We start from the raw sequence: 27950 nt of genomic DNA on the forward strand, positions 1-27950 counted from the left end.
CAATAACGAACTCCAGAGCAATTGGGCGACTGGACAGGCTTCAGATGAGTTTTACAATCGCGACACTGGCAGCTTCACAGAAGAGAAACCTCAGGCCCCCCTCAAATAATCTCAGATTCTGACTAAACATTTTCTCTCATGTGTATTCCCTCATGTGGCGTGAGAGTGCAGTGAATGAGGATTCAAGCGCCTGGGTTGAAAGCAGCACATCCAAGCACCTGGTCAAAGCAATCTCATAGCAGTCGGTCATGTAAAGGTGCGGAGTGGGGATGGGGTGGGGGGGGTGCAGGTGTGTGAGGGGTAGAAGATGCATCTTGACACAAACCCTCTGCTGGCCTGGATTTTTGAGGTCATTAGTTTCCGACACTGGAACAAAGCCCTTGAACCCACATTCACTGACGAGCCATTGACAGAAGTAGGATGTCTGGAGGTCGCTGCCGACTCATGTCTGTTTCTCATCGATGCTGCAGAGAGGAGACCGACAGGAGGATGGAGCCTGGATTTATTGCTGCTGCATAATCGCACACAGACAGGAGAGGAGGAGAAGATTGCGACGGAGGCACCAGGCTCGTCAAAGGGAGGAGCTAAACCCTCAAGATCAAGGGGGCAGCAGGGCCCCCTCCGGATGCGGACAAGGCTTTCAGAGACATCGTGCCTAGGCACCTCTCAAGACTGAGGGTGTACAGATCTCACACGTCTTATGAGAAGATGTGCAAGAGACAGTGTCGCCGATGCCTCCACATGTCCAGGGACCTGGTGACTCAAATTTGTCACATTCTCCAGGAATTGGCGCCATGGGGACTGGGAGGGTATCCATTGTCAGTGGCTGTGAAAATAACCGCCTATGAAATTCTACACGAGTGGCTCCTTCCAGAGCTCTACTGGGGGCTTTAGAGGGATCTCTCAAACGTCCACTCAGAAATGCATTCATGTGGTGACAGATGCCCTTTTTCCCAAGGCCTACAATTCTGTCAACTTTGATAGAGATCAAGGAAGCCAGAATTCCAGAGCAATGGGCTTTACAGCAATCCTGGATTCCCACAGGTGCAGGGTGCCATCAGCTGCAATCATGTGGCTATAAAAGTTCCTTGGCAACAGACACTGCAACACATAAACAGGAAAGGCTTCCCCTCGCTCAAGGTACAGCTGGTCTGGGACCATAAAAAACTTATCACACAGGTTCATGCCAGATACCCAGGAAGAGTCCACAGCTCATACATCTTGAATATATCGCAGATTCCGGACATCTTCGAGGGACCACACAGAATCCAGGGTTGGCTCCTCAGTGATAAGGGGTACCTGCAAAGGAAGTGACTGATGATGCCTGTGTGGCAGCCAAAGACTCCTGCAGAGAGAAGGTTTAAGAGGCTCATGCCACTACCCGAGCATTGGTGTAGTAGACCATAGGCTTCTTAAAGATGCGATTCCGATGTCTGGACAGATCTGGCGGAGCACTCCAGTACACTCCCCATAGGGTCTCACGGATCATTGTGGCTTGGCTGTGCACTGAAGAACCAACAGATTCCAGGAGGAGGAGGATGAGTTGCAGTGAATAATCTTTTGGACAAGTGCCCTCAATCATGGGCTAACATTAACACCAGCATTGCTATTCCTTTCATTTCAACTGTGAATTCCAATATGAGTGTGAATAGTTACACATCAGGCTCACATAGTCCAGGTCCTTTGAAGGAAAATGAAGCCTTGGGAGCATGTGTCCTGGCTGAGATGTGGTGCTAACTGGAGGAGGGTGTCCCAGCACCAGATATCAGAAGGTACTGCCTCTTCAAGCGTCTCTCCAGTATTCCAATTGCAGCGGCAGCCGACAAAACCAGAATCTGTTCCACTATCCTCAATGGGCTCGTAGCTGTTTGTATTCAATGTGTCAAAGCTCCTCAAGGAGATCATCTCCAGCAACAGGACAACGCATTCTTTGTAACCTCGAAGGCGAAACTGACAGTTGGCACATGGACCAAGGCAGCTGAGGATGTTCCGCGGGTGTGTATCTTATCAGAGTTGACTCAATCCTGTGTCACCTTCTTCTCTATCACATTAACATCCAGCACTCACTTAGGGATGCTGGCCTGCTTTTATCCTCACTTGACTATGCATGTGGACACCTAAGGATGATGACGTAAAAGCACTTGCATGCCAGACATTAAAATGCTTCCTCTTTAAGACACACATTGTGCCCTGAACCTCGCAAGCTCCCAAATACTCAGACACCAAGAGGATCTCAAGCTGACAAGTCGTTGCTAATAAAGAGCAGACTCCAGCTTCAGTACATCCTCGCTCCTATCCCATTGTCTAAAGCTATGATCTGTGCTCAAAAACCTTTACTGACCGCCAAAAGATCACCATTTGCAATTAGCATCACCGGTCTTGGCGAGCGCTTAGTTGAAGGGAAGCTCGGCGCTGCATCCCCACATTGTGATGAGACCCTTGTGGCTACAATCCAGACAATTACAGGCTGAGAAACGCTTAAGGTTGTAGGTTCGCACGCCAGGGCAATAATATGGTTGAGAGGGGCAGAGCGTTGGCACCTCGAGATGGCAAGGCGCTGCCACTTACTGGTGAGCTTAGCAGATGTACACTCGAAAAGTCGGAAATACGGTTGGCAAACAGGAGCACACACAAGCTCTGAGTGTGGGCTCATAGCATGAAAACCCTGCCGAGTGGCAGACAGCACATGGAGTTGGATCATATATGACCCTTCTCCATGTGTAAACACATCTCTCCTTGTGCACTGCACCTTCACCTTTGAAGAATGCAGACAAGATAGGGGAACACTTCTGCCTCAATCTTATACAGCCAAGAATAAACATGGCGTAAGCCTGCAAAGCATGTGAATGAGGCTCCTTCCACAATCTCACTTAACATTAAGGTTGAGGCATCACTGATGTCGAGAATGATCTGTGGTGATATGGAAACACACTACATAGATGAGAGGCCCATGATGGGAACATCTGTGGTAAGTGGGGGGGGGGGGAGGGACCATGGTATCACATCTTATTGACATCAACACAGCTCATCATAAAAAGGAGGCATACACAAGAGGAGCTGTGAAATGGGTCCGATTCTATTTACATTTGTTAACGTTACATACATGTTGTTACTAACTGTACCACTGTTATGCTCCAACATTTTTCTAACTTTCCTAACCCTACTGCTACATCTGGGTGTATCCGCGATATCCACAGCAGGGGTGGAGGCAGCCTGCTGACTACTATGTCCTGTTGTCAGTGATGACTTCGGCGGGAGTCCTCTGGAGGACTGAGACCTGGAGGGCCCTGGCCTACTTTGGGTGTCCTGCTTTGGGGCAGATTAACCGTCCTTGGCCTGTGGAGCTGGAGGTGATGGGGTCACAGGAAGATGGGATTGGGATTGGCTTGGACACTCCTGGAGTCATCTGGGCAGATGGCCTCAGGGTGTCCATCTACTGATCCTTCTCCCTATGGGTTCCTGAGGGCCCCTTGAGGAGAAGCGGCAGCTGGTGTGAGATTGAAGTGCCCTGACACTCCCTTATCACATGACCACTGATAAATGCAACCGAGGTGGGGCTACAGTGATGGAGTGTAGTTCCTGCACCAACGTAGGACCAATGTCCTGGACCAAGGTCTATGTGGTGGCTGCCATTCTGTCAGCGTTGACCTCAGTGCATTGCCATGCTGGTGCTATCACCTCAGACTGAAGGCAGACGGACTCCTCCTTCATCTGTTGCAATCCAAGGAATGCAACTGACATCCCTTCCTGATGTTTCCGTTATTATCGCTGCAGCTCCACCAGCTGATTGAGGACCAAGTCCGGAGGCTCATCATCTGATTCGGATTCAGCAGGATCATGGCTTCCAGCAGTCTCCCAAGTGCTGACGACCTTAGCTGTCCCTGCCTCCGCCTGCTGTGGACCAGATTGTGTGCTGTGTGCACCAGGTTGTGACCCCGAGCCTGCTTTAGAACTAGGCCCCACCAAGGTGTGTGTCTCTGTGCTTGTGGAGGGTGTGGGTGAGCGCCATGATGGCTCTTCCACTGTGATGCCTCAGGATCCTCCCCCGAATTGTCGTTGGGGCTCAAGCAAAGGGCCTGTCTGGTTGAGGCCATCGGGCACTTGGCTGAGGTTCCTGTGAAAGAAAGTAGATATAATTAGTGCATGGCAGACAACTCTAAAACAGGACAATGTACTAATAGTATGGTTGTCTGAGGGATGAGGGTTCAGGGTCCTCATGTGGATGTTTGCCCCCATCCTCACTGTTGTCACAGGCACGGTCCAAGTCCTCTCTGGCCAGCTCAATAGCTCAGTTTTCTTATTGAGAGAGGACCTTCAGTTCTGGCACTGCACCTCAGTCTGCGACCTCTCGCTGCAATTATGTTTATGTCCTGCAATCTTGTCCTGCAGAAAAACAGATGGAGAGAGTGTGGGGCAAGACACATGCCAGGGCAGATGATAAGGATGCCTGGCAAATGTGGGTGGTGAGAGGAACTATGGACAGGATGAGGATGCGATCTCCGGAGCAGATGAACCCAGATGGAGATGTGAGGGCGTGTGAGAGAGAGTGGTGATGTCACTTGAGCTGGCAGTGAGTGAGATGCTAGTGAATGTGTAATGAACTTGTGAGTGTGTGAGCTGAGAGTGATGAGACGGTTGACTTACCCTGGTGACACAGATGAGACCATTCATCCTCTTTCTACACTGAGTGCCTGACCTTTCCTGTGCAGCGTTGGCACTGGCCACTGCCTCCCAAGCTGGATTGGTGAGCTTGCTGGACCTCCTGTTGCCAAAATGGGGCTAGCGGACATCATGGTGGGCCTCAACTGTTTCCAAAAGCCATTCCAGTGAAGTTTCACTGAATTTGGGGGCTGCTGTCTCCTTGGCTTTCAGGGCCTTCCTTGCCTTCAATGGCCCCAAAAGGAGAATGCTGTACACAGCTAGAAATGGCACCCAGAGTGAGAAAATGGTGAGCTCACAGTGTTGGGGGGGGGGGGGGCAGCGAATCTGAAGCCTCCCACTAGTGATCCAGCGTGATTCCCACGTGTGCATATTTAATGGGGTGAGAAGCTGACGATAGGCGTGAAAACCCACCATTGCGGACGGCAGGCAAAATGCCAATTTTCACGCCTACCACTGAACTAAGTACACTGTGGGCAAAATCCCACCCATTGTTTCCACTGGTCAGGGAGTCTAAAACAGGGGGAACAATCCCAGGATAAGGGGCCAATTGTTTGAGGAGAAATTACTTCTCTGTGAAACTTTGGAATTCTTTAATCCAGAGGGCTGTGGATAATCCATAGTTGAATACATTTAAGGCTGGATTAGACACATTTTTGGTGTCTCAGGGAAATTAGAGGATATGGGGAATGGGCAGGAAAATGGAGCTGAAGCCTAAGATCAGCCCTGATCGTGGTGACCAGCAGAGCAGGCTCACTGGGTTATATGGTCTACTCCTGCTCCTATTTCTTGTGCTCAACGGATTGAACGGCCTCCTCTTCTGCTGTCATCACTCCGTGGTTCTATTTATATAGCATCATACTCTCGGTTTCTCAAAGTGCTGCATTGTTAAGTAGACAAGTGCAGCAGCCAACTTGCTCACAGCAAGCAGCAAAGGAACGAGCATCCCACATTACAGATAAAATCTTGCAGCAGAACAATGATGGAGTTTGCCCATCACTTTGTGCAATGTGTATCACCTGGCATCATCGCTAGTGGGAAACCTGATCATCATGAAGGCAGCTGGCAAACAACAAAGCAAAACGTTGTCGTCCGTCTATGCCATGTGGACTTCAACTGCAACCCTAAGATAAGCATCTCTGCAAGATTTCAGCTGGCCTGGCAATGGAGCAGTGGATAAATTATTGATGTGTTTATTTAAATGAGGCAAAGGTTACTTTTCTAATCATTTATGGACTACAAGATGACATATAAAAGGGATTAAATGTTTATATATGCTGAATTATATGAAAAATGCCTGAGCATGTTCTGTAATATTTAATGGTTTTCTAGCGTGTTTAAGAATAAAGGGGATTTCACATTTCATATGAAGTAAGATTCCATCTACAGATAAAATCCTTTTGATAATTCCTGTTTGCATGCCAATTTATCTATGTGCATGATAGCACGTCCGGTTTTACAGTCCTTTCTAGTCCAATAACAATGCTGACTTTTGTTCTGTTATCCCCTCTTGAATGCAGAAATCTGTGGTCTGTGAAGTCAGGTCAGAGATTGGTACACCAGCAGAGTGCCTCTTGTTAAGCCCCAGCTCCAGACTGTTCACCTTGCTCTGCTATCTCGCTTGGCCTAAATAGCCAAATGGTTATGGTACTGGGTTTGTAACCCCAAGATCAAGAGTTCAAATCTCACAATGGCAAACTATGAAACAATGTAACTTCATCTGAAACAGATGGAAACGGGTTTGTACTCGAAAGAGTTGCTCTATCTCTTTTTTCCCCCCCTTATTCATTCTTGGTATGTGAGCATCACTGGCAAAGCCAACATTTAATGCCCATCTCTAAAAATCCTCAAAAAGGTAGTGGTGAGCCATCTTTTTGCAGTTCATGTCATAAACAACTGAGAACCACATTGCTGTGGGTCTAGAGTCACGTGTGGGTCAGGCCAGGTAAGAATGACAGATTTCCTCCCCTGTAGGTCATTAGTGAACCAGGTAGGTGTTTAAGGACAATCCAATAGTTTAATGATCCAGGTTCATTAATCAATCAAGTTTAAATTTCCTCAGCTGTCATGGTGGGGTTTGAACTGATATCTCTGGAGCATTCGTCTGGGTCTCTGCATTACTTGTCCAGTAACATTTACACTATGCAACCATCCCTCCTCTAGGAAGTATGCCAGTGTGTCTATATATGATAGCACAGCTCAGCTGTGTTGTCCTTTGTGACGAATAGCTAACACTCCTCTCTTGACTCAAATATGAACAGTGGCCCCTTTAGTGACAGCTTCCAGTGATTGTGGAACTGTGCGCCAGTTTGGATCAGCACTTTGATGAGAGTTGAGGAAACACCAGAGAAAGCCCAAAGTAGGACAATAAATATGAGCAGTTGCTCCACCTCGCTATATGAAGACAATCACCCAGTGCTATTGCTCAAAACACTACAGCCTTTATTCTCGATTCAATCAAACTGGGGATTTGGACTAGTACATGAACGGTATTCAGTTAGATCCTTGAAGTAAATTATCTATTTAAATTATCCTTTGGTTAACAGTACAAAGATTGCTTATCAAACTGCCATAATCTCAGCAGCATCTTCTCCAACAGTCTGGGACAGAAGTCTGCCAAATAATTCAAAAAAATGTCATCCTTGTTATTTCATAATCATACGAAAACTTGCTCTTGAGGTACTGAAGACTGCCGACTCTCCTTTTGAGTAACACAGACACACAAAGGCAGCATCACACAATTATAATACACAGTTCTGTAACCATAGCGCGCAATTTTCTTCACATGGTCCGTAATGTGTATTACACTTCTTTATTGTAGAAACAACACTATTGTTTAATTACCAAATTGTAAAAAAAAGCAGCTTTTACATACATCAAGAGCATATAGAACTAGTGCATTTCTGAAGCATCAACTATTTAACAGAATGCATCCTATGTACCACACGTATTGCACTTATCTCCGTGTATACTTTTACCCCTTATACGTTGCACCAAAGTCTCTTCAAAGTACATAATTGTATTAAAAGATTATAAAGGTAAAAATACATTTTTTTATACATCAGATTCAGAAATTGGACAGAAGACTTTTTTTTTTACAAAAAAAAGACGATGGAAGTGAAATCAAGTTGCCACAAGGAAAGATTATTACACCAAACTTGTGTCATCCAATTGTTATTAATAGATGAGAAAGAAAGATAGTAGATTGTGGATGAATTCATGGATTAGTTCATTCTGGTCTTGAAATGTAACTTTCTGGTCCCACCACCGTCCCTTTGGTTATTTGGCAGCCCAAACACAAGCAGAAGGGGGTAAATTGAACATGGTGGGGGCACAGAAAAGGCAGAATTGCATTGCCACCTGTTATCTGACCTGCCTCATATTCTGTTCTATTAAAATCCCCTGCTCATATCAAATTTCACCCTGATAGTGTTTTATCATTCTCATAAAGACCAGAGCCTTTGACAGTTCACACTTAGTGTATAGTTACTTATATATAGTTTCTTAAGTATAAAACAGAGAGATCACACACAAGCTTCTCCATTGGTCTAGTGGGCAAAGGCACTGTGCATTGCAGCACTAAACCGTACAAGACCCAATGATGAAATCCTTGATTCCTCTCCCATCAGTCTGAACAGCTGGGCTGCTCGAGGCCAGATCTCTCAAGTGTCAGGCTAGGTCCTCACTCTAGCCTGCGATCCATTGTGCTGGCATAGGTATCAGGTGACATTAGCACAGAGATCAACCTGCCAATACAATCAGGGCCTGCACGAGGAATGGTTGGTGACTTGACTGAGGAACCAGCCAATCCCTGTGCAAAAGTACCCAGTGATCTCGGACCACATTCAGGAAAAGGAATTGTAAAAAAGGATCACACACACACAAACACACACACACACACTGCATGTGTATCTTCTGTTCAGTTTTGAACATGGGGCTCTTTCTTGTAAGTACACTGAGAAACCAGTGTACTGGTGCTGCAGTGTAATATGGGGCAGACTGTGGGTTTACACTGAAGCAGAGAGAGCTCACGAGAGGGCAGGCAAGCGAAAACACTCACGTTCCCTATAGGCCACCACAGAATGCAGGCCGACAACCCTTAAATCTGGCTGCTGAGGTGTATGAAGCAAGTCCAGGCCTGAAAATCCTGCCTCCAAACTGAGCAAAGACATGACGCCAGGGTAGTGAAGAAAATAACATTTCAGGGGAGATTTTTAAAGAAATCACAATTAAAAATAATTCTCGTTACGTCAGCACAGTTTCCTGAGCTCAAAGTACTGGGTGGAGGGTGGGGGAAGACATGCTTGTGAAGACCTAGAAACTAATGCATTCATACCAAAAACTTCTGTTTTAACAGAAATCGCACATGTTCAAACAATGGATGGAGGAAACGCATTCAAATATATGAAGCATTTGGATGCTAATATTGCTTAGCGGAATTTACAGGCTCAGATTTTCTTTTTAAAAGAAAACTGAAAATCAAAAGAGAAATAAAAATTGAAGAACTTTGCTTAAGTTCTATGAAGAGGAATTTTCTTTTCATTATAGGTGGGATTTGAACCTCTCTTCATCTGCCAGTAGCAAGGAGTTGGAGAATGGAAATGGGCTTTGACTTCAACAGGTCCGTCCTGGAAGGGGGGGGTGGGGGTGGACAGAGTGGAGGAAAAGTTCTCCCTTTAAGGAGGGAGAATCTTGTCAATCGACACCACTCTCGCACTCAACTGACCATAAAGCAGCATTGGTACCTGGAAGAGTCACTGTCTCCTCCTCTGGTTGTGAAAGGGTGCCTCACACCAGGGAGAGTTCCATAGGAGGACAGAAAATTACACATTCTTCGAAATTAACTTTGCCTAAAAACCCCTGTATGCCAAGTTTCATCTGGGTATGAAATGTGATTGTGTTGGAGTGGGGTTGGGGAGGGGAAGAGGGAAAGGAAGACTAATACTTTGTACATTTCACCCCTTAAATGGATACTGTGGAGGCAGACAGCCCACCATTCACCTGTGATTCTGCATGGATGTGACAGAAATGAAAATGGGACAAGGAAAATAGAGCAATAGCAACAATAAAAAGAGGCAGCAAAAGCAGGACAATGACTTTTGGTGTGTTGCAACATTTAGAGACATACTGATTTTAATCCTGGTAATGGTCCTGCTTTGTGGTGAAGTTGGAAACTTGGCAGAGTTGGCACTACTGCTATTGCTCTTGCCCACCTGACTCACTGCAACGCCACAAGGTACAATCGCAGCTTATGCCACGTAATTCAAACTGGAGGCATGCATCCCTCACTCTGCTTGCCAAACCCTCTGCTCACTGAGGCATTTAACACAGGGTGTCAGGGGAAATGTTGAGGTACAATTTTCTACATGGCAATTTCAACATTGCTAACTCTTCATGGTCAAGTTCTGATCCAACACCATGGATTGTCAGCTTTGAGGGCCTGTGGAATCCAGAATTTCCCTTCCACGATTGCAATCATAGGCCTGTCTAGTCTTGCCATCTAAACTATCCAGATCAGTGCTTCACCATCGATCCCTGACTGTATAATATTTCAACAATGAGGAAAAGAAAAGGTCAAATTATTCTGACAGTGCACAAAACATCCATCATGGTACATGAATGGTACAATCGTCATTTCAAAGTATTTAATAAATATTGCTTTTTACTCTTTACATATAGATCGACTTAAAAAGAAGCACAGAGCAAAACATTGGCCTGGGTTCCACATAGTGGAACCAGAAGTATTTACTCTGAAGTGACTTTGGTTAACTTGCCAGTATAAATGGGGCATTGTTTATCCGAACTGTTTTCCAGAAATGTGTTTGTTTTTCTTAAATTAAAAGAAGCAAAAGGCACAGCACTATCACACTTCACACAACAGTTTTGTTTCAAAAGCTTATTTCTCGTATAACTTCTAAAACCCTAGGTAAAGTGTACAAAGCTTTTAATAAACACCCAGCAACTCATATCAGAAATTCGAAATTACAATGAGTTATTCCTTGAAAAGCAAACACTGAACGACTACTAACACATTAAATCGACACCCCCAGAAACCAGGGGTGTGCACAGCTAAAATGCCCCTGTAGGAGGCACTTTTTAAAAATTATATTTTCTTTTAAATTTCCATATTATGTCCTTCCTAGTGCTAAACGTAACCTAGCAACATCTCTGATGTGAAATGTAAGCGTCAGGCATTGTTTTCAATAATCTGGATTTTCACAATGTCCAGACTTCGGAGTAAGATGAGCTCTTCTCCCTGTGGAGGGGAGGGGGGGTGTCAAAACTGATAGCATTACATTCCCCAGACAGTTTATGTTGATGGCATTGGCCAGGGATTGTGAGAGGTGAGTGGGTGTTCAGTGGATTAATGAGAACTTTCAATTTGGATTGCAATACCATTCTTGAGAATTTCAAAGTTCTTTAACTTCAGCTTTTGTGTTGATATATTGCTGTGTGGTCAGAAACATTACACTCTATTCTGCTTCTGTCCCCTTCCTATTTAGTGTTACGTGCTTATTGTCTGGTTGGTGGGTTGGTACCATCTTTAGGAAAATGCATTTACTCCTTAAGAGTTGCCTCTCCTGCCTCTTTCATTCTTCTCAGCACCCATACGCAAGGGCCAAGAGTACCACACCACAGCTACATCAACTAATGAGAACTAGTCCAAGCCAATTCTACACTGTTGATTTATATTCTCTTCACAATGCTTTAAGAAGGAAAGGTTATCAATTTTAGTGTTTTCTTTAATATACAAACTAAATTGACTTCCTTTTTTCCTCTTCTCTTCATCCCTTCTTTCTCGGTGAAATAACACTGAAAAAAATGAAACGACTGAAGTCAGTTCACGAGGACGTAGCCTCCATGTTGGGTATCAACTGTCTCCATCATCTCACAGTCAAAAAGTCCTGGTAGTTCAGGGATGGTTATGTTCTTGTAGGTCGTTGGCGAGTCAGAAGCGGTACTGCATGCCTGACTTTCGGACAAAGCCAAGGCAGCCTGTGGGGTTTGGTTGAGAGTATACGGACAATGTTCTGGGTAGCTGGGCTCTGGAGTTGTGACTCCTACTATGTCACAAGGCTGGTAAGGATACTGCAGGATTTGTTGCTGCTGCTCTAGGTGAACTTGGGACTGAAGTGGAGGTTGTGTTGGCTGCTGAACAGGTGACATTTGTTGCAGTGATAGCTGAAGCTTGTAGTGCTGGCTGAGGAATGGGTTGCACTGCATCTGTTCTGAGGGCTCCAGCACTGGGCTTAGAGGTTGGGCCATGCTGAACTGTTGCTGCTGTGCTTCGGGATGAGGTATGGGCATCTGTTGGGTTTGCTGCGAGTATGAGCCTTCTGCAATGTGCATCTGGTTAAAATAAGCCTGGAGTTGCGACTGTTTGTGGAGAATCAGACGTTTCTGCTGTAACCTGAAAAGGGAGATCAGGGGTTTAGGACGAGGCTACAGTTCATGAGGCAATCAAGGCAAGGTAAAGGTGGCAAGAACCTTGTCATCAGAGGGTATAGTCCAAGGACCTGGATTTATTCTATGCGCATTAGGAGGTTTTCACAGTTATCCAAATACGATGACTAAAAGCAACATTTGATTTATCCTTTCACAGGATGTGGAAGTTGCTGGCACGGCCAGCATTCTTTGTCCATCCCTAATTGCCCTTGAGTTGAGTGGCTTGCTAGGCCATTTCAGAGGTCAGCTAAGAGGCAACCACATTGCAGTGGGTCTGCAGTCACATGTAGACCAGACCAGGTAAGGTTGACAGATTTCTTTCCCTAAAGGCCACTGGTGAACCAGGTGGGTTCTTATGGCAATGATAGTTTCATGGTCACCATGACTAGCTTTCAATTCCAGATTTATTAACTGAACTTAAATTCCACCAGCTGCCATGGTGGGGTTTGAACCCATGTACCCAGGGCATTAGCCTGGGTCTCTGGATTACTAGTCCAGTGACATTACCACTACCCCACCATCTAGGGCTAAGAGTAGGAAATTTTGACATGGGATGCTTCATTGAATCGTAAGGTTTGGGTCTCACCTGTGCTCCTGTAGTTGTTGCTCCAGACTCCTTGGTGTTTCCTTGCAATACATTGGACAGCTATTTTGTGCTTTGTTCAATAAGCTTGGATTCTGGAAAAGGTTAGCATGGAATCTTGATTACTACAACAACAACTACTTGCATTTATATAGTACCTTTAACATAGCAAGATCACACCAAGCCCCACCCCCCTCCCCCACTCCCAAAGGCACTTCACAGGAGTGGAGCGTTATAAAACAATATTTGACATCAAGCTCCATAAGGAGATATTAGGACAGATGGAGTTATCTTTTTAATAGTGTCTTAAAGGGGGAAGAGAGAGGAAGAAAGATTTAGGAGCCTTGAGTCTAAATAACTGAAGAAACAGTTGCCAATGTTGGGGGGGAAGGGGAGGTGGGGGAGGGAACGGAAATTGGCGTTGCACACAATATGCCAAAAAATTGGAGGAATGCAAGATCCCAGAGGGTTGTAGGGCCCCATTGATCTGGTTTTCGAGTTTTTCTTTTAAAAGATCCAACTCACAAGAGGCCTTCTGGGCAATTTAGGAACAGATGCTACATTTCCGCACCACTGCCTCAGAATCACTGAGATGACAGTGGGACCACTGAGGGGAGAAGACACCCTGTGATGAGTTAAACCATTTAAAAAAAAAAACTGAATATGCAGCTCTTATTTCAGAATACTCAGGCATACATGGATCATCATGATTATTTCTGGAATAATCTTCAACATTTTGATTACGTAAATACCAGCGGCAGACGCCATTTTTCTACTTGCGCCAAAATGTTATTATTGTCATTAATGAATTATACAATAGTTAGAAGTGCAGAAGGAGGTCATTCAGCCCATCGTGTGTGTGTTGGCCCTCTACAGCAGCAATTCACCTAGTGCCACTCCCCAACATTTTCCCTGTAGCTCTGCACATTAATCCTTTTCAGATAATGATCCAATTCCTTTCTGAAAGCCTTGATTGACCCTGCCCCCTCCACACTCTCAGGCAGTACATTCCAGATCCTAACCACTCGCTGCATAAAAAAGGCTTTCCTCATGCCGCCATCACTTCTTTTGCCTATTATCTTAAACCTGTGCCCTCTTTTCACGATTCTTCCCCCAAAGGGAACAGTTTCCTCCCTATCCACTCTGATCCTTGGGCCTGTCACTGCAGGGTTAAAAACTGGACCTCAGGCCCACCACAGGCATTTCTGAAGCTCCCAGTCCAATCATCACTCCAATTCCTCCCCTGCACCCACAGTCTCAGTACTGACTGGCACTGAGCATGCTCAGAGCACAACCCAGTTCCCCAGCAGCGCACTGGGTTCCTAGTGATTGATAGAGGGCTTTCCCACCCGTGGGGAATTCTGGGTTCAATTTCTGCCATAGAGGCCAATTAGTGGACAGGGAGATAAAAACAGAAAATGCTGGAAATACTTAGCAGGCCTGGCAGGAACTTTTTCCTCCCACATTGTTTCAAATATTCTTTTTAATCTACATAGGAGTTAGAAAGATTACAGATTTTCCTTTCACGTTTACAGCCCAAACGACACTATAATGTTGAGTCAATATGGGTCTGGCAATACCTCAGAACAAAATAACTCCAATGCTTCTGGCAACATGCACAGTAGACTGCAATCCCACACTTCTTGTGTTCTCTTAGCTAATTCAGAGAAACACAGTCAGGAGGTGCTCCTCTCATGGGTTTTCGGTTAGTACAGTTTGTTGCTATTGTTTGGTTGAAGGACTCGGCAATGGGTTTTTGGGGGTGGTGCAGTGGGGATAGTGTTTTTCAGGTAGAGGAAGGCCAGGAGAGACGGTTCAATCCCAATTTGACAGAAAGCTTCTGATTGTGGTTTGCTGTTTAATCTTCAACATACAGGGATCCGTTGTGCTGGTGTTATCAGGAGTTAACATCTGCATTCTTACATGACACAGCCTTTCAGACCCAAGACTCAGGTTTCTTGCCTAACACCCAGATTTGGATCAAAAGGACACAGCCCACTGGGGAAATGAGTGCCTTAAAAGTGAGAACAGAATGAAGTTTCATGAATAAAGATGTTTGAAAGTTAAAACAGGTTTAGTATTGCTCCATGGCTGACAAATAGCCATTGTCCCAGGCCCCTACGTCCTTCACATTTTCAATTGCATCGCTGGAAACAAAGGAACCTGAATTTAAGGGTTCTCAATTGCCATTACAGCGGTTTAGAAGACTTCAGTCTCTTTCTGTGAATTTATAAATGGGTCTTGTTATATTGGCCTCTGCATCCACCAGGTATTCAATTACTTCTTTTAAACATTAAATAGCCATATTTAACTCTGCACATCCAGCCCTAACTGGGCAGTTAAAGCAAGGATGAGGATTTTAAAATCTTGCTGTTGCTGGAGCCATTGTAGGTCAGCAAGCACAGGGGTGGGGGCAAACACCATTTGGAAAGCAGCACATTAGTGTTTTAGACTTTTGACAAACACCTATTGCTTCACACAGAGTTCTAACACATGTCCAAAACTGAATGGACCTTTGACACCGCTCCGCGAAGTCTTGTTTAGAGCGCTGTATCAAAAAAGAACGGCACCTCGCCCACAGAACCACTGACCACTACTCGTTTCGGAACAAATGCATCCAAAATCTTTTACTGGATTTTGTTTATTTTTAACAAAATGCATTGCCTCACAATTTAAATCTGAGAGATAAAATACTATACCGGTAATCGGTGTTGCAAATAGTGTGTTTCTAGGCTCTGGCGTCGCGAGAGCATGTGTGGATGGACTCCATTAGGGTATAATGCTACATTTTCTTGCTGATGGGAAGCTTCTTCCTACAAGAAAAGACATGATAGTGACATTATTTCTTTTGTACAATCTGGTTAATGATGTACCATTTAATTTACAGTTATAACTTGCATGGATGAGATAAAGTTCAATCAAAAGTGCAAGGTGATGGCTTAATGGAGGAGTAACATTTAGATTTGCTGCAACAAGAACTGGCATTCAGCTTGTAACACAGGAAAAAAACATCTCGGTCCACTTTGCAGAAGAGAAGGTGGGTGTTGAGTCTATGTGGAAGGCTTATGAGAGGGGATCAAAAATGTATTTGGATGACACAGATATGGAGAAGGCTTTTAAAGGCTGGGAGAGAGGTAGAGGTTTGAAGCACAGTTCTAGTCAATGGAGCCAAGATTGGTGACAGAGGGGCCACAGTGATAGGACTGGAACCACCTCCCAGTTGGGTTTGTTCCTGTTCAAGATCTTCATCCAACATTTAGTTAATTCATTAACTGCTGTAAATACATCAGGAGATGGGGTGGAACCATATCCTACTCATTGTTTCTCGTGAGTTATTAGGCCAGCAAATCGCTCATCTGCTTAAGTCCTCTAATAATAAGCTTTGGTAAGAACGTTTACCTGATGGTGGTTGGTGAGGAGACCTTGTAAATGTGGTGCCGGTAACACATCAGGATCTTCATCTGAGCCCAATTGTTCATACAACATCTGTACCTTGTTGAGCTCCAGAATTCCTTTGGTCCTGGCTAGGTTCTGAAGATGCTGGCGGAAGGCTACGATACCTAATTGAAGAAATGGGAGTCAACTGGAGTCCTCCACACAGTTCAAATCATAGAAGCATTGGATCATTGACACTTACAACGCAGGATGCCATTCAGCCCATCATGCCTGTGCTGGCTCTTGGATGCTTATTCTCACAGGTTAATTGTGCAACTCTGCATTTTGCTCGTAATCCTGTAGGTTTCTCACCCGCCAGTACCTGTCTGACTGCCTTTTAAAATTACTTATGGATCAGCTTCCACCACCTTCTTATGTAGACTGTTCCAGAGCCCAACAACACTCATGGTTGAGAGAGGGATAACAAGATGTAGAAAGTACAGTGGTTATTACCTTCAAATTCAATAAAAGAAAACGACTCCTCTATTTAATGAGGAATCTCTTATCTTGGGCCCAAGGTTGTGGCTCAACTCAGGATTTCTGTCTTCATATTGTGAGGAACTGTGCCACACCATTGCCGTGCTATTGCTACTGTGACAGAGAGGCAGGGAATGCTAAAATAGTTCTCTCTCTTACAATAAGGCTTCAGCCCAGAAACCAATGACAAAGGAACAGGTATGTCACCAACTGAACCAAACCTACGCTTTTCAACAAAAGGGAAAATATAAAGTCTTAAAAAAAAAATCAAACTCTGAGGAGCAATAAAGTTCTCAGTAAGAATATGCTTTATCTTACCCCCCCTCTCCATTTGTTCCTGTCAAAAGCATCAGTTTTCAGCTCTAACCACTGACCCACAGTCACCATTTGCATGTAGCTTTCTATTTTCAACACTTTTGCAAACCACATTTCTCTAAAGCAACGGCCTATACAACAACATGTAATGTTTACAGCAAGTCTGATCATGTTATTTGAAAAATGTTATCCTGGCAGCATAGCTCAGTTGACAGCACTCTTGGCTCTGGGTCAGAAGATTTGGGTTTGAAGCTCACTCCATGGCTTGAGCACACACAAGCCATACTGACACTCCAATGCAATAAATATTGATGGAGGCAATTAAACAATTACCTATTCCAATGTTTAGGCGGATGGAAAAGATTCCATGTCACCATTTGAAGGAGAAGAGGGAGCTCTCCTGGCAATATGCCTCACTCAATCAGCATCACCAGAATAAAATGGGTGCTCTTGTGTGGAATAAAGCTGCTCTGTGTGCCTTCATTCACTGTTCAAAGTAATTTGCTGTATATAAAGTGCTTCATAATGTGATACTCTGCCATATAAACTATCTGCAGTTGGGCAAGAGTTGGTGTAATTTAGGAATTGGAATCAAATTTACATCAAAGTGGACAGTAAGGAGAAGGAAATGCCAGACATTTCATCTCACCACAAACCACAAATTAGAGTTTCTCATAGTTACAGTACAGTAGATGGAGAAAAGATGTTCCAATTGTAGGAAAAACCAGAACTAGGGTCATCAATATAAGGTGGTCATTAATAAATCCAATAGGGAATTCAGGAGAATTTTTTTTTGAATGCAGAGAGTGGTTAGAATGTGGAACTCACAAGGAGTAGTTGAGGTGAATAACATAGATAAATGTAAAGGGAAGCTAGATAAACACATGAAGGAGAAAGAAATGGAAGGATAAGGTGACAGGGTGAGATGAAGAAGAGTGGGGGTTTATGTACCGCTAAACACTGACATGGACCTACTGGGCTGAATGGCCTGTTTTTGTACTTTGCAGCTTTATAATACAAAAGAGCCCTGGTCAGCAGATGGCTGGAGCTCAGACTTCTGAATCCTGTGGTAATATCCAAAGGGCTGCTTCCAACTGAAGGGAATGGAGGGGCAATTGTTCCCACTGAACCTCCCTACTTGTGCTATTGACCTGCCACATAAACAAGGGTCTTTGTTATAGAAATATCAGAGCGTGACCCAGTGGATGCAAAAATCAGTGAGAGAAACTGGCTGCCTCATGCAGAGAAGATGAAAATGACGTGTATTTTGTCATTGTAATGACAGTGAAACGGTCAGCATTCTCCTTTACTACCTTGTGAAATTGATAGCAACTTCTGGTGTCAATACATGAATAATTAAACATGGAATCCAGAAGTTGTTGTCAGTGACTCCTTGCTCCTCCATAGGGTGTACTGTTGAAATTCTCGCAGATGGAATTCAATTAGAAATCACTGATCTGACATGAACCTCCACCTTTTACACTCTAATCTCATTATTAAAAAATGCCAGAAAAGGTAAACCCAGGCACAACTGGGTTTTTCATGGTGTACTAAGTCACAATCACTGCTAAACAATTTTTAAAAATTTGTTCATGATATTTCATCTTCTACCTTAATTCCATGTATATATTTCGCTCTGTAAAATTTAATAAAAAGTGAATGATAAAACCTGCTTATTATTTCTTGGTTTGTTGTCTGTGAGAATTCTTCAATATGACTGGTTGCTTAGCCTGTTTGATGACATCACTGTTGCTGGATGCCTGGAGGTCTTTTGTAGCTGAAACTAATATCGGGAAAGGGGAAATCCACGCCACAGAGATCACTAGATCTTTGTGGGCAGCTTCTTCAAGGTCAGTTTTGTCTCTGACAGCAAGATCTGGGCCAATGTAATAGAATCTGTATGAAAGAAATAATGTAACTACACGGCAAGCTATCACCGTTTCCAAGTCAAAGATACAATCACATGCAAATTCTGTTGCTGGGCTGACAGTACCTGTGACTAGAGCTATCATCACTGAGGAAACAGGAATGAGGAATCGTAGATATTTAAGGACAGAAGGATGTTGATAGTGACTGCATTAGCACCACATTTTCTATTCTAGTTCTATCCCTTATAAGATAATATAACACATGAGGCCATTCAGCCTCTCCTCACTATGCTGACTCTTCAAAAAATCCATCTTTTTGGTATTGTGCGGTAGTAAGCAATATCCTTGTAAACCTTTGCATTCAAAAAAATTATATTAGCCTCTCCATTCCTGCTTCTTGCATCAATCCAAAATTTATGGCCTTCCACAGGTACAGGAATAGGCCATTTAGCTCCTCAAGCCTGTTCCACCATTCAACGAGATCACTAGTTGATCTGCGATCTAATCCCACTTACCCATCTTTGCCCTATATCACTTAGATTTTTGTTAACCAAAGATATTATCAATCTCAGATTCAAAATTACCAATTGACCGAGCATCATTTTTTAAAAACTCGTTCATGGGATGCTGGCATCTCTGACTAGGCCAGCAATTATTACCCATCCATAATTGCCCTTGAGAAGGTGGTGGTGAGCTGCCTTCTTGAACCACTGCAGTCCATGTAGTGTAGATACACGCGCAGTGCTGTTAGGGAGGGAGTTTCAGGATCTTGACCCAGCAACAGTGAAGAAATGGCGATATATTTCCAAGTCCGGATGGTGAGTGACTTGGAGGGGAATTTCCAGGTGATGGTGTTCCCATGAGTCTGCTGTACTTGTCCTTCTAGATGGTAGTGGTCATGGATTTGGAAGGTGCAGTCTAAGGAGCCTTGGTGAATTCCTGCAGTGCATCTTGTAGATGGTACACACTGCTGCCACCGTACACTGGTGGCGGAGGGAGTGAATGTTTGTGGACGGGGTGCTAATCAAGTGGGCTGCTTTATCCTGAATGGTTTCAAGCTGCTTGAGTGTTGTCAGAGCTACACTTATCCAGGCAAGTGGAGAATATTCCATCACACTCCTAACTTGTGCTTTGTAGATGGTGGGCAAGCTATTGATGGAAGAGAGTTCCAAAACTCTACAACCCTTTGTGTGTAGCAGTATTCATTACTGAAAGGTATGGCTCTAATTTTTTAATTTCACCGACTGGTGCAAATAAATTTTCACTATTTACCCTCTCAAACCCCTTCCCAATTTGGTGCTCGTCAATTCAGTTCCGGCTGAACTTCTCTGCTCCATCGAACATAGGCCTAGCTTTTCCTTTTTGTCTCACCTTTTTGTTCCTCGTTTTATCCAAGTAAATCTATGTTGCACCTGTTCCATGACCATTTAACAGGCTATCCCAGCCTGCAAGTACTCCCAACCCTAATATATCTTGCACAGATTCATCATTCAATCCCTGCTTCTGCATGGGATCAAGTCAGGAAGATGATTCCAAACTAGAATTTCCATAGGGAAATATGCTTGATACAGGCAGCCACCCTGAGAGGAACAATGACAGAATACTAATAAGATGTGGATACTGAAATGGATGTATGGAGTGCAAAAGGACAAGATCAGGAGCCAGCACATCAGGCAGTCAGTGAAGATTGTGGGATTGAAGAAAACAGCTCAGAAGAGTTTGAAGTGGTATGATCATCTGTTGCACAGAGAGAGAGGAAATGTGGTGAGGCAAGGATGGAGTTGGGATTGCCAGGAAATGGGAGAGGAAGGCCTAATAATGGATGGAAAGATGCGGCGGTGAGAAACTTAAATGCAGTGGGTTTGGAAGAGGAAAGGGTGACTGATGAGAGCAGATGGAGAAGGGTGATCAGTCAGCATTGTAGCGACCCCATGTAAAATGGGAGAAGCTGAAGGATGAACATGGCGATAGGCAGCTACCCATGATAATTGCAGATGGTGTAAGTGTTGAGGACTGCATACCAAGAAACTAGGTGGAGTGCAAAAAATTAACCCTGAGCAACATTTTAAGCTAATCTATGACCACGAGACAAGGAGACATAGGTAAAAACTGGTCAGTTCAGGACTGACTCTGGGCACTTCATCGGACACTGTGCTCGATACCCAGGACGTTCCTTAAGGGAAGGTAGCGGAGGAAATAGCTCTGGGATTATTCGAGTGGCAGTTAGATGCAGTTTCTATGGCAGGACAGGCCAGATGGACTGCAGGATCCTTCATCTGTGCTGATATTTAGGAGTATCCCGCAGACTACAACTGAGTAAGACTCAATAGACAGAACTTTCAGTTGCATGAGGCAGTGGGACCAGAAGCAGGCAGGTCCACAATTTCCCGACACCAGTTGGAATGCCGGCATGTTCTCACCTCCAGGCACTCCTTTTGGCTTTTTAAACCCTCTCCACAGCCGTGACTTATAAACAGCTACAGTGGCGTCATTTAAAGGGGCTCCCACTCCACAATGGAAGGCTGGCAGCTGCAGCCAGTTTTCATTGCAGAAATCTTACAAGCTTTGAGTGGGCGACTCCATCTCTGACGGTCTGGTTGCTGCTCTCTGAGTGTCGGAGGGCTTCTGACCCAACTGCACCCTAATTTGACATGCCTTAAAAAAAAATCGCATTGGGCATTTGATGCCAATGCAGGATCGGGACCCAGGAATTCTCCCAACGTCAGGGTCTTGACAACAGATCAAAGATCCGGCCCAATATGTCAACCTTTCACCACAGATATTGCACAAGAGAGCTTCACACTGCTGCGGTGTAGCTATTTATTATCAAAATAGCACTCCCATACACACATACATGCAGAAGGTAACAGGTACATGGTAGGTAGTCACCTTGTGTTAAAGATGTATCAGAAGCTCTTCGACCTTCCCGGAAGCTGACTGGCGACCGGTTGTGCACCTCGCGTTTCTGGGATGTCAATGCCTCCATGGCTGGGTTTGGTGGCCTCATGCCAATCAGTGGTGGGGTCATCCGTGCCACTGGCTGGTTGACAAGTACGATCTCCTTCAGGGATGGCGTGTCCTCTAGAATATTGAGCTCACTGTGCATCAATCCCATGTCGTATTCTGAATCGACACTCCCCAAGGATGGATTGTTCCCCACAGTGAACAGTTTCCCTGCATTGTGGAAAAAACATAGTGGTTAGGACAAGAGAAGGCGGATATGCTCAGTTAAATCCAGTCAGTGGTGCCGCCTCAGAGCCTGTTGACTCAGCCCAAAAGTTGAAGTAAATTTGTGATTAAAGAATAACTGAGCAAAACAGCTCCTAATTTTATGCTGAACAGCAAGGCTTCTGGGCAGCTATGGAAGATCCCTCTGTTGTCACTTCCAGTACTTTCCGCCTTAAATGATGATACGCCCACTGAAACTTTAATGATGGAATTAAGTCACTGCCCCATTTATCGTCATGAACTCCTTAGCAGAGGAATTGCTGTCATATTCCTTGGATCCAATGTTGTATTGGCAATGGAGCCCGGTGAGAGGGGTTTAAAATATGAAGGACAGCATAACCCAGTGCAACAGGCAGCACCGCAATGGACTTTGGTATGCATAGTGGGAGATTCAAATGAAAAAAAAAAAATCGCATTTGGCTTAGGCAAGTTCCGCTGTAAGTTCCCTGACCCCATTCCCTCCAACGAGAGGTGGGCAAGCAGGCAGGACTAAGAATACCTTCACTAAGGTCAGGCCAGAGGGCAACAGGTGGTTGCTAGGGCATCAGATCAGCATACATAGGCCTCAATCTCCCTCTGGAAGGCCTCAAGAATGGAAGAGAGAATATTTGCACTGGTGCAGTAGGATCCAGTTTCGTCAGGCCAGGGTTAAGATGAATTGGTGATCTGATGTTAACTGAGAAAAAAATGAAACAGAGGTCTAGATTCCTGTACCCAATCCCAGACCTGTGCTTAATTGCAGCAGAGGGAGCCTGAAATTAGATAGAATTATACAAGACAGATGGATGCCATTCAGCACATTCTGCCTGTGCCGGCCATGAGATATCCAATTAATTTCACACCCCTGCTCTCTCTTTATTGCTCTGCAAATATTTCCTTTTCAAATATATATTGAATTGCCTTTTGAAAATTACTGACTTTTCTACCAATGCCCTTTCAGGCAGTGTAGTCCGGATTGTAACAACTTGCTGCATTAATAAAAAGATTTCTCTTCCGACATCTGGTTCCTTTGCCAATTATCCTACGTGTGAGTCAGGAAGTGTGCTCCAGTTTGACAGTGTCCCTAAACTACAGTGGGCGTAAAAGAGAAATATAACTAAGGTTCCCATTTTTGATCACTGTTCAGTGCAGGTACGGATGTCGTGTAAAAATGTCTGAGCTTGCACTGTGCAAGAATAACCTGCTAATATTCACTCTACAGACTCTCAATTATAAAACAGACAAAAAACTCAAGGGTTGCGGCCAATCTTACAACTGTAGCTCAGATAAAGTGAGCCCTTTGAGCAGAGGATGGGATAAAATGAGAAGAGAAAACGACTGCAAGCCCTTCCTACCTGTGTTTGGCATCACCATTGGTTGGTTGGTCACTTCAGCGAGAGTGTGCCTCCTCTGCCCACAGCGCATTGCCTGAAATGATGCGTAAACCTGGGCAGGATCCTCTTCGCAGTCATCCTCGGTCTCTATCCCCTCGTCGATGGAGGTCTCCATCATGTTGCTAGGAGATGGTGGGCACCCCTTCCTTGCTATCACAGGAGGCACAGGATCCAGAAGACAACCATTTACCTGTGAAATTTAGTCAAGGGATTAGTCAGTCATCGATCAGAACATCTTCGGACAGTCCTTAGATGGTGCTCTGTCTGCACGTGGTTAGTGGCACCTTTGGAAGAGTGGCAAATTGTTGCCAAACTATCCCCTTCACCAATTTTCCCAGCCAGGAACTCTACCCTTAACTATACAACTTTCAGTTATAAACAATCTGGGATATATTATGTTGCATCGTAGAACTTTTCAGTTCAGGATTCACATGGGCCAGACATTACCATCAATCACAATACGCACAGCACAGAAACAGGCTATTTGGCCCAACTGGTCCTTGTGGTGTTTATGCTGTACACAATTCTCCTCCTACCTCTCATTATTTAAACCTGTCAGTATATCCTTCTATCCTTTCTCCCTCATTTGTTTATCTATCTTCTCTTTAACTGTTTCTATCATTGGGCATTCTCCTGTATATATCCGCCAATATAAACACATTTAGGAAACTACAGGGGCCGGCAGCTGCAATAGTTCATTAAAAAATAGGGAAATAGAAGGAACTGAAAATGGGGGTGCAGAGGTAGAGAATGAGTCATTGTAAAATTCTGGATCTTTGCAGACATAGTATTCAGACATTCTCGCAGTGAACTGGGAATGTCCCGCTACTTATGTGTTCAGTGAAAAGATCCTACAAATATCAAAGACACTTCCTCCATTTTGCTCTCTCAGTTTATCAGTGAACTACTCGTCTGAGTCACTTCCTCCCCAGTAGCAACTTAGTTTTCACCATTCATGATACTGTGCAGATTCTTGTTCTTTGTTACGTGTGCTCCCCCTCTCCGTCTAATTTCCACACAAAGACATCCTCACATTTTAAAACAATGAAATTTGAAACCACTTCTGCTGATTAAGCTCCTTGTTTCAAACATTTGTCAAAACAGTTTACAGCTGACTCCCTTTCTGAAGTGTGCATTTTCAGAGCGTGCGCTTCCCCCACAAGAGGCTCTTGAACCAGGAATCTTGACGTTTTCAGAAATTTGTTGCTGGGGTGGGAGCGTGGAGGGGGATATTTTGTTGGACTAGTTTCCAAATAGATCCAATACAGGGATTGAACCCCAATCTGTGCTGGCTTAATTGAATTGGCGATGGGTTGCTCACAGATCCTCCCTGGGCTACGGGAACAACAAATCAGCCTGGATTTCCACTCTAGGTCACAATCCAATGATTGCTGTGGAACACACTTGTACAGATATTGGGCAAGGGCACAACTGAGCCGGATAACGTACTTGGCACCAATAATAGTGTCAGCTGTGGCTCTCCCATCTCTAAGTCAGAAGGTTTGCATTCAAGTGCCACTCCAGGACTCAAGTTCAAAAATCTAGGCTGACACTCCAGTGCAGTACTGGGGGAGTGCAGCACTGTCAGTGCCGTTTTTTTAGATGAAACATTAATCTGAATCCCAGTCTGACCTCTTAGTTGGGCATGACAGACACCAAAGCATTATTTCAAAGAAGTGAAGTGGAGCTTTCCCTAGTGTCCTGGTCAATATTTAACATTCAATCAACATCACAATAACAGATTATTTGGTCATTATCACATTGCTGTTTATGGGTTTACTATTCATTTCCTACACTACAGCAGTAAACACACTTCAAAACAAAGTACTTAATTGGTTATAAAACATGTTGGGACATCCTGCATTCATGAAAGGCGTTACATAAATGGAAGCATTTTTTCCTGCACATGCTGGCTGGTGCCAGTGTAACTTTAATGTTCAATACATTTTACTAATTGGACTTAAAATGGGGGGAGAATGCAGATCAGAGATAAAGCTACAGCACTGCAGTAACTATTCACCAACCCACACTCCCTTCGAATGTGAATTTATCCTGTAATCTGCATCCCAAAATCATACCCCCTGCAGAAAAGAAATGAGTTCGGGTATGCAGCCACATTCCCAAATTAAACTGTATTTTTTGCATTTAGAAGAAGTTTGACCTATATGCAAGTTAATTCATTGGCAAAGCACTGCAGCAATAACCTCAATTTAGAGAAAACTATACAGTTTTAAACTCTATTCTTCATAGAGCTTTGGTAAGACAGGAAGAATCCAAAGTAAATACCGAAGCCCATTGTTAATGACAGATGCATGGATCCTAGAGCTCCTGCATTTGTCACCATCAAATTAAGTCTATAAATGTCTAAAGCATGTGCCAACGTTGGGTTTTAAAAGAGTTAATAGATTTAAAATGATGGTTGTGTCCCACTGTGGAAACTGGTCTGTTCCTTCATTCATTACTCATAGGGTCACAGTAACCACAGCACAGTTGGTTGTTATTTGGCCCATCATGTCTGGTGCAGCCTGTTCAATTATAGCCACCCCCTCCAAACATCTCTTGGTATTAGCTCTACTCATCAGCTTCTCATTGTGAGAATACACAAACTGGGCTTACTTTGGCAGGAGAGCAAGCATAATAATGGATACAAAAGGGAGCATGATTAATTCCCGACAATGCCACAATTGTGCCACACTCAAACATGTACGCAGGGAGCAGAATCCTGTAATTAGATTCAAAAACAGGCAGGGTGCTGAATCTACCATTCCCCAACGCCCACACCCAGCACTTCAGTGAATTCCCAGTGGAAATGAACACATACGGTTGGGAATTTCTCTTCTACAGGGTTGCAACAGAGGCATCAAGTGCGAAAAACTACCTTAAGTCTTCATATCTAGCGTTTCAACACGTCTGTCTCCTCTAAGGCAATATTTAGTATTACAGCTTTTAAAGAGTTACAGCTAATTATATCTGCTCTATTCTGAATTGGTTTGAGAGATTTAAAAGATTGCACGCAGCCAGCTACCTGAGCTAATAATGCCCTCCGATATGGAATCTCAATTTCAGGGTTTTTTTTTGAAGTCAGTTAAGGGCTATGATTAGTTTGAACGGGCTTCCTTCCTGCCTGGCTTTTGAAATCTACTTTTGTTCAGACACTGAATACTGGAGGTGATAATTGCAGAGACTGCCTTCAGAAATACCTATGAGCAGAATTAGCATTCGCTGAAATGACACAAAAATTGAGAGGGAAAAGAATCCCTGAAGCACCAAGAATCAGTGTCTGCATCAGTTGAAGTTATCTATCAGATATAGGAATACCAAACCACATGCACCTATATTTTAAAAATCCCCACCAATTTGCTACTTGATGCAAGGTGATGTATCCTGCTTGCAAGAAGGTGCATTACTATTTAAATTCAAGATTAAAAAAGACTTGCATTTATCTAGTAGTTTTTAGGACCACCGGATGACTCAAAGCACTTTATAGCCAATTAATTTTGAAGTGTAGTCACTGTTGTAATGTAGGAAACACAGCAGCCAATTTGTGCACAGCAAGCTCCCACAAACTGCAACATGGTAATGACCAGGTAATCTGTTTTGGTGATGTTGATTGAGAGATAAATATTAGCCGGGCCATCAGGGATAACTCTCCCATTCTTCTTCAAAATAGTACCATGGGATCTTTTACGTCCACCCGAGCAGGCAGATGGGACCTCAGTTTAACATCTCATTCAAAATACGGTACCTCCAACAGTGCAGCACTCCCTCAGTACTACACTGGACTGTCAGCCATTTTTTTGGTACTAAGCACTGGATTGGACCCTGAACCCAGAACCTTCTGACTCAAGAGACAAGAGTGCTACTAACTGAGCCACAGCTAATACTCCTGAACAGTCTGGATCTGCATGGTCAGTAGTTAAGACCCTGGGCCAATTTTTACCACCTGCCCACTTAGTTTCTACCAGTTGGACAGGGTTAAAGCGTCCACTTTGATCTAGTCCACCATGAACTCTATATCTACAAAATCTACAGAGAAAAAGATCTGCTGTTTCTCCCCTGCCTCCCTCCCCCAAATAACTCCACAATATCCATTTAACCGTACACTGTACAATGCTCATTTTAACCAAAATAATAATAATCCAGTTGCTTATGATCACTGATCGGAGTCTGGTAACTATGGTCTAATGCTGGTAGTAACAACTTGTATTGGTATAGCACCGTTAACATAGGAAAATGCCCAAAGGCACTTCACAGGAATATTTTCAAACCGGATCTGGCACCAAGCCATATAATGTAACCTCACACTCGCTCTCTCTCCCTTTCCCTGGTGTTCAATGGCCACATACCAAAACCAACTCAGTAACAAACCTTGGGAGTGCCGACGTCTTCCTCCATGAAGCCTAATTCTGGCTGGCAACCGGTTTGCAGAAAGGAGAATGTGTCCACACTGGTGGGCTGCGGCAGGATTGGGGACCTCAGCAGCCTGACATTCTGTGACAGGAGGCTCACCTGGGGCACGACAGGGTTTGCCTGAAAAAAAAAATTAGGGCGTTAAGCTTATTTTTG

At 44.1% G+C, this 27950-nt stretch overlaps 1 protein-coding gene across 2 annotated transcripts in view; it reads right to left on the reverse strand.

Annotated features, from left to right (window-relative positions):
• Positions 1-7078: 7078 nt before the first annotated feature.
• Positions 7079-27950, reverse strand: part of sik2a (salt-inducible kinase 2a) — a 148460-nt gene continuing 127588 nt past the window's right edge. For both annotated transcript variants that reach the window (XM_041174545.1, XM_041174544.1), the window contains 7 exons: positions 27753-27914; positions 23346-23574; positions 21673-21957; positions 16088-16248; positions 15388-15501; positions 12692-12783; positions 7079-12070 (listed from right to left, as the gene is read on the reverse strand). In XM_041174545.1, coding sequence (XP_041030479.1) covers positions 11497-12070; positions 12692-12783; positions 15388-15501; positions 16088-16248; positions 21673-21957; positions 23346-23574; positions 27753-27914 — 1617 coding nt within the window. In that variant the 3' untranslated portion in view covers positions 7079-11496. The remainder of the gene's footprint in view (positions 12071-12691; positions 12784-15387; positions 15502-16087; positions 16249-21672; positions 21958-23345; positions 23575-27752; positions 27915-27950) is intronic.

The sequence above is a fragment of the Carcharodon carcharias genome, chromosome 25 (assembly GCF_017639515.1).
Source record: "Carcharodon carcharias isolate sCarCar2 chromosome 25, sCarCar2.pri, whole genome shotgun sequence".
Taxonomy (NCBI): Eukaryota; Metazoa; Chordata; class Chondrichthyes; order Lamniformes; family Lamnidae; genus Carcharodon; species Carcharodon carcharias.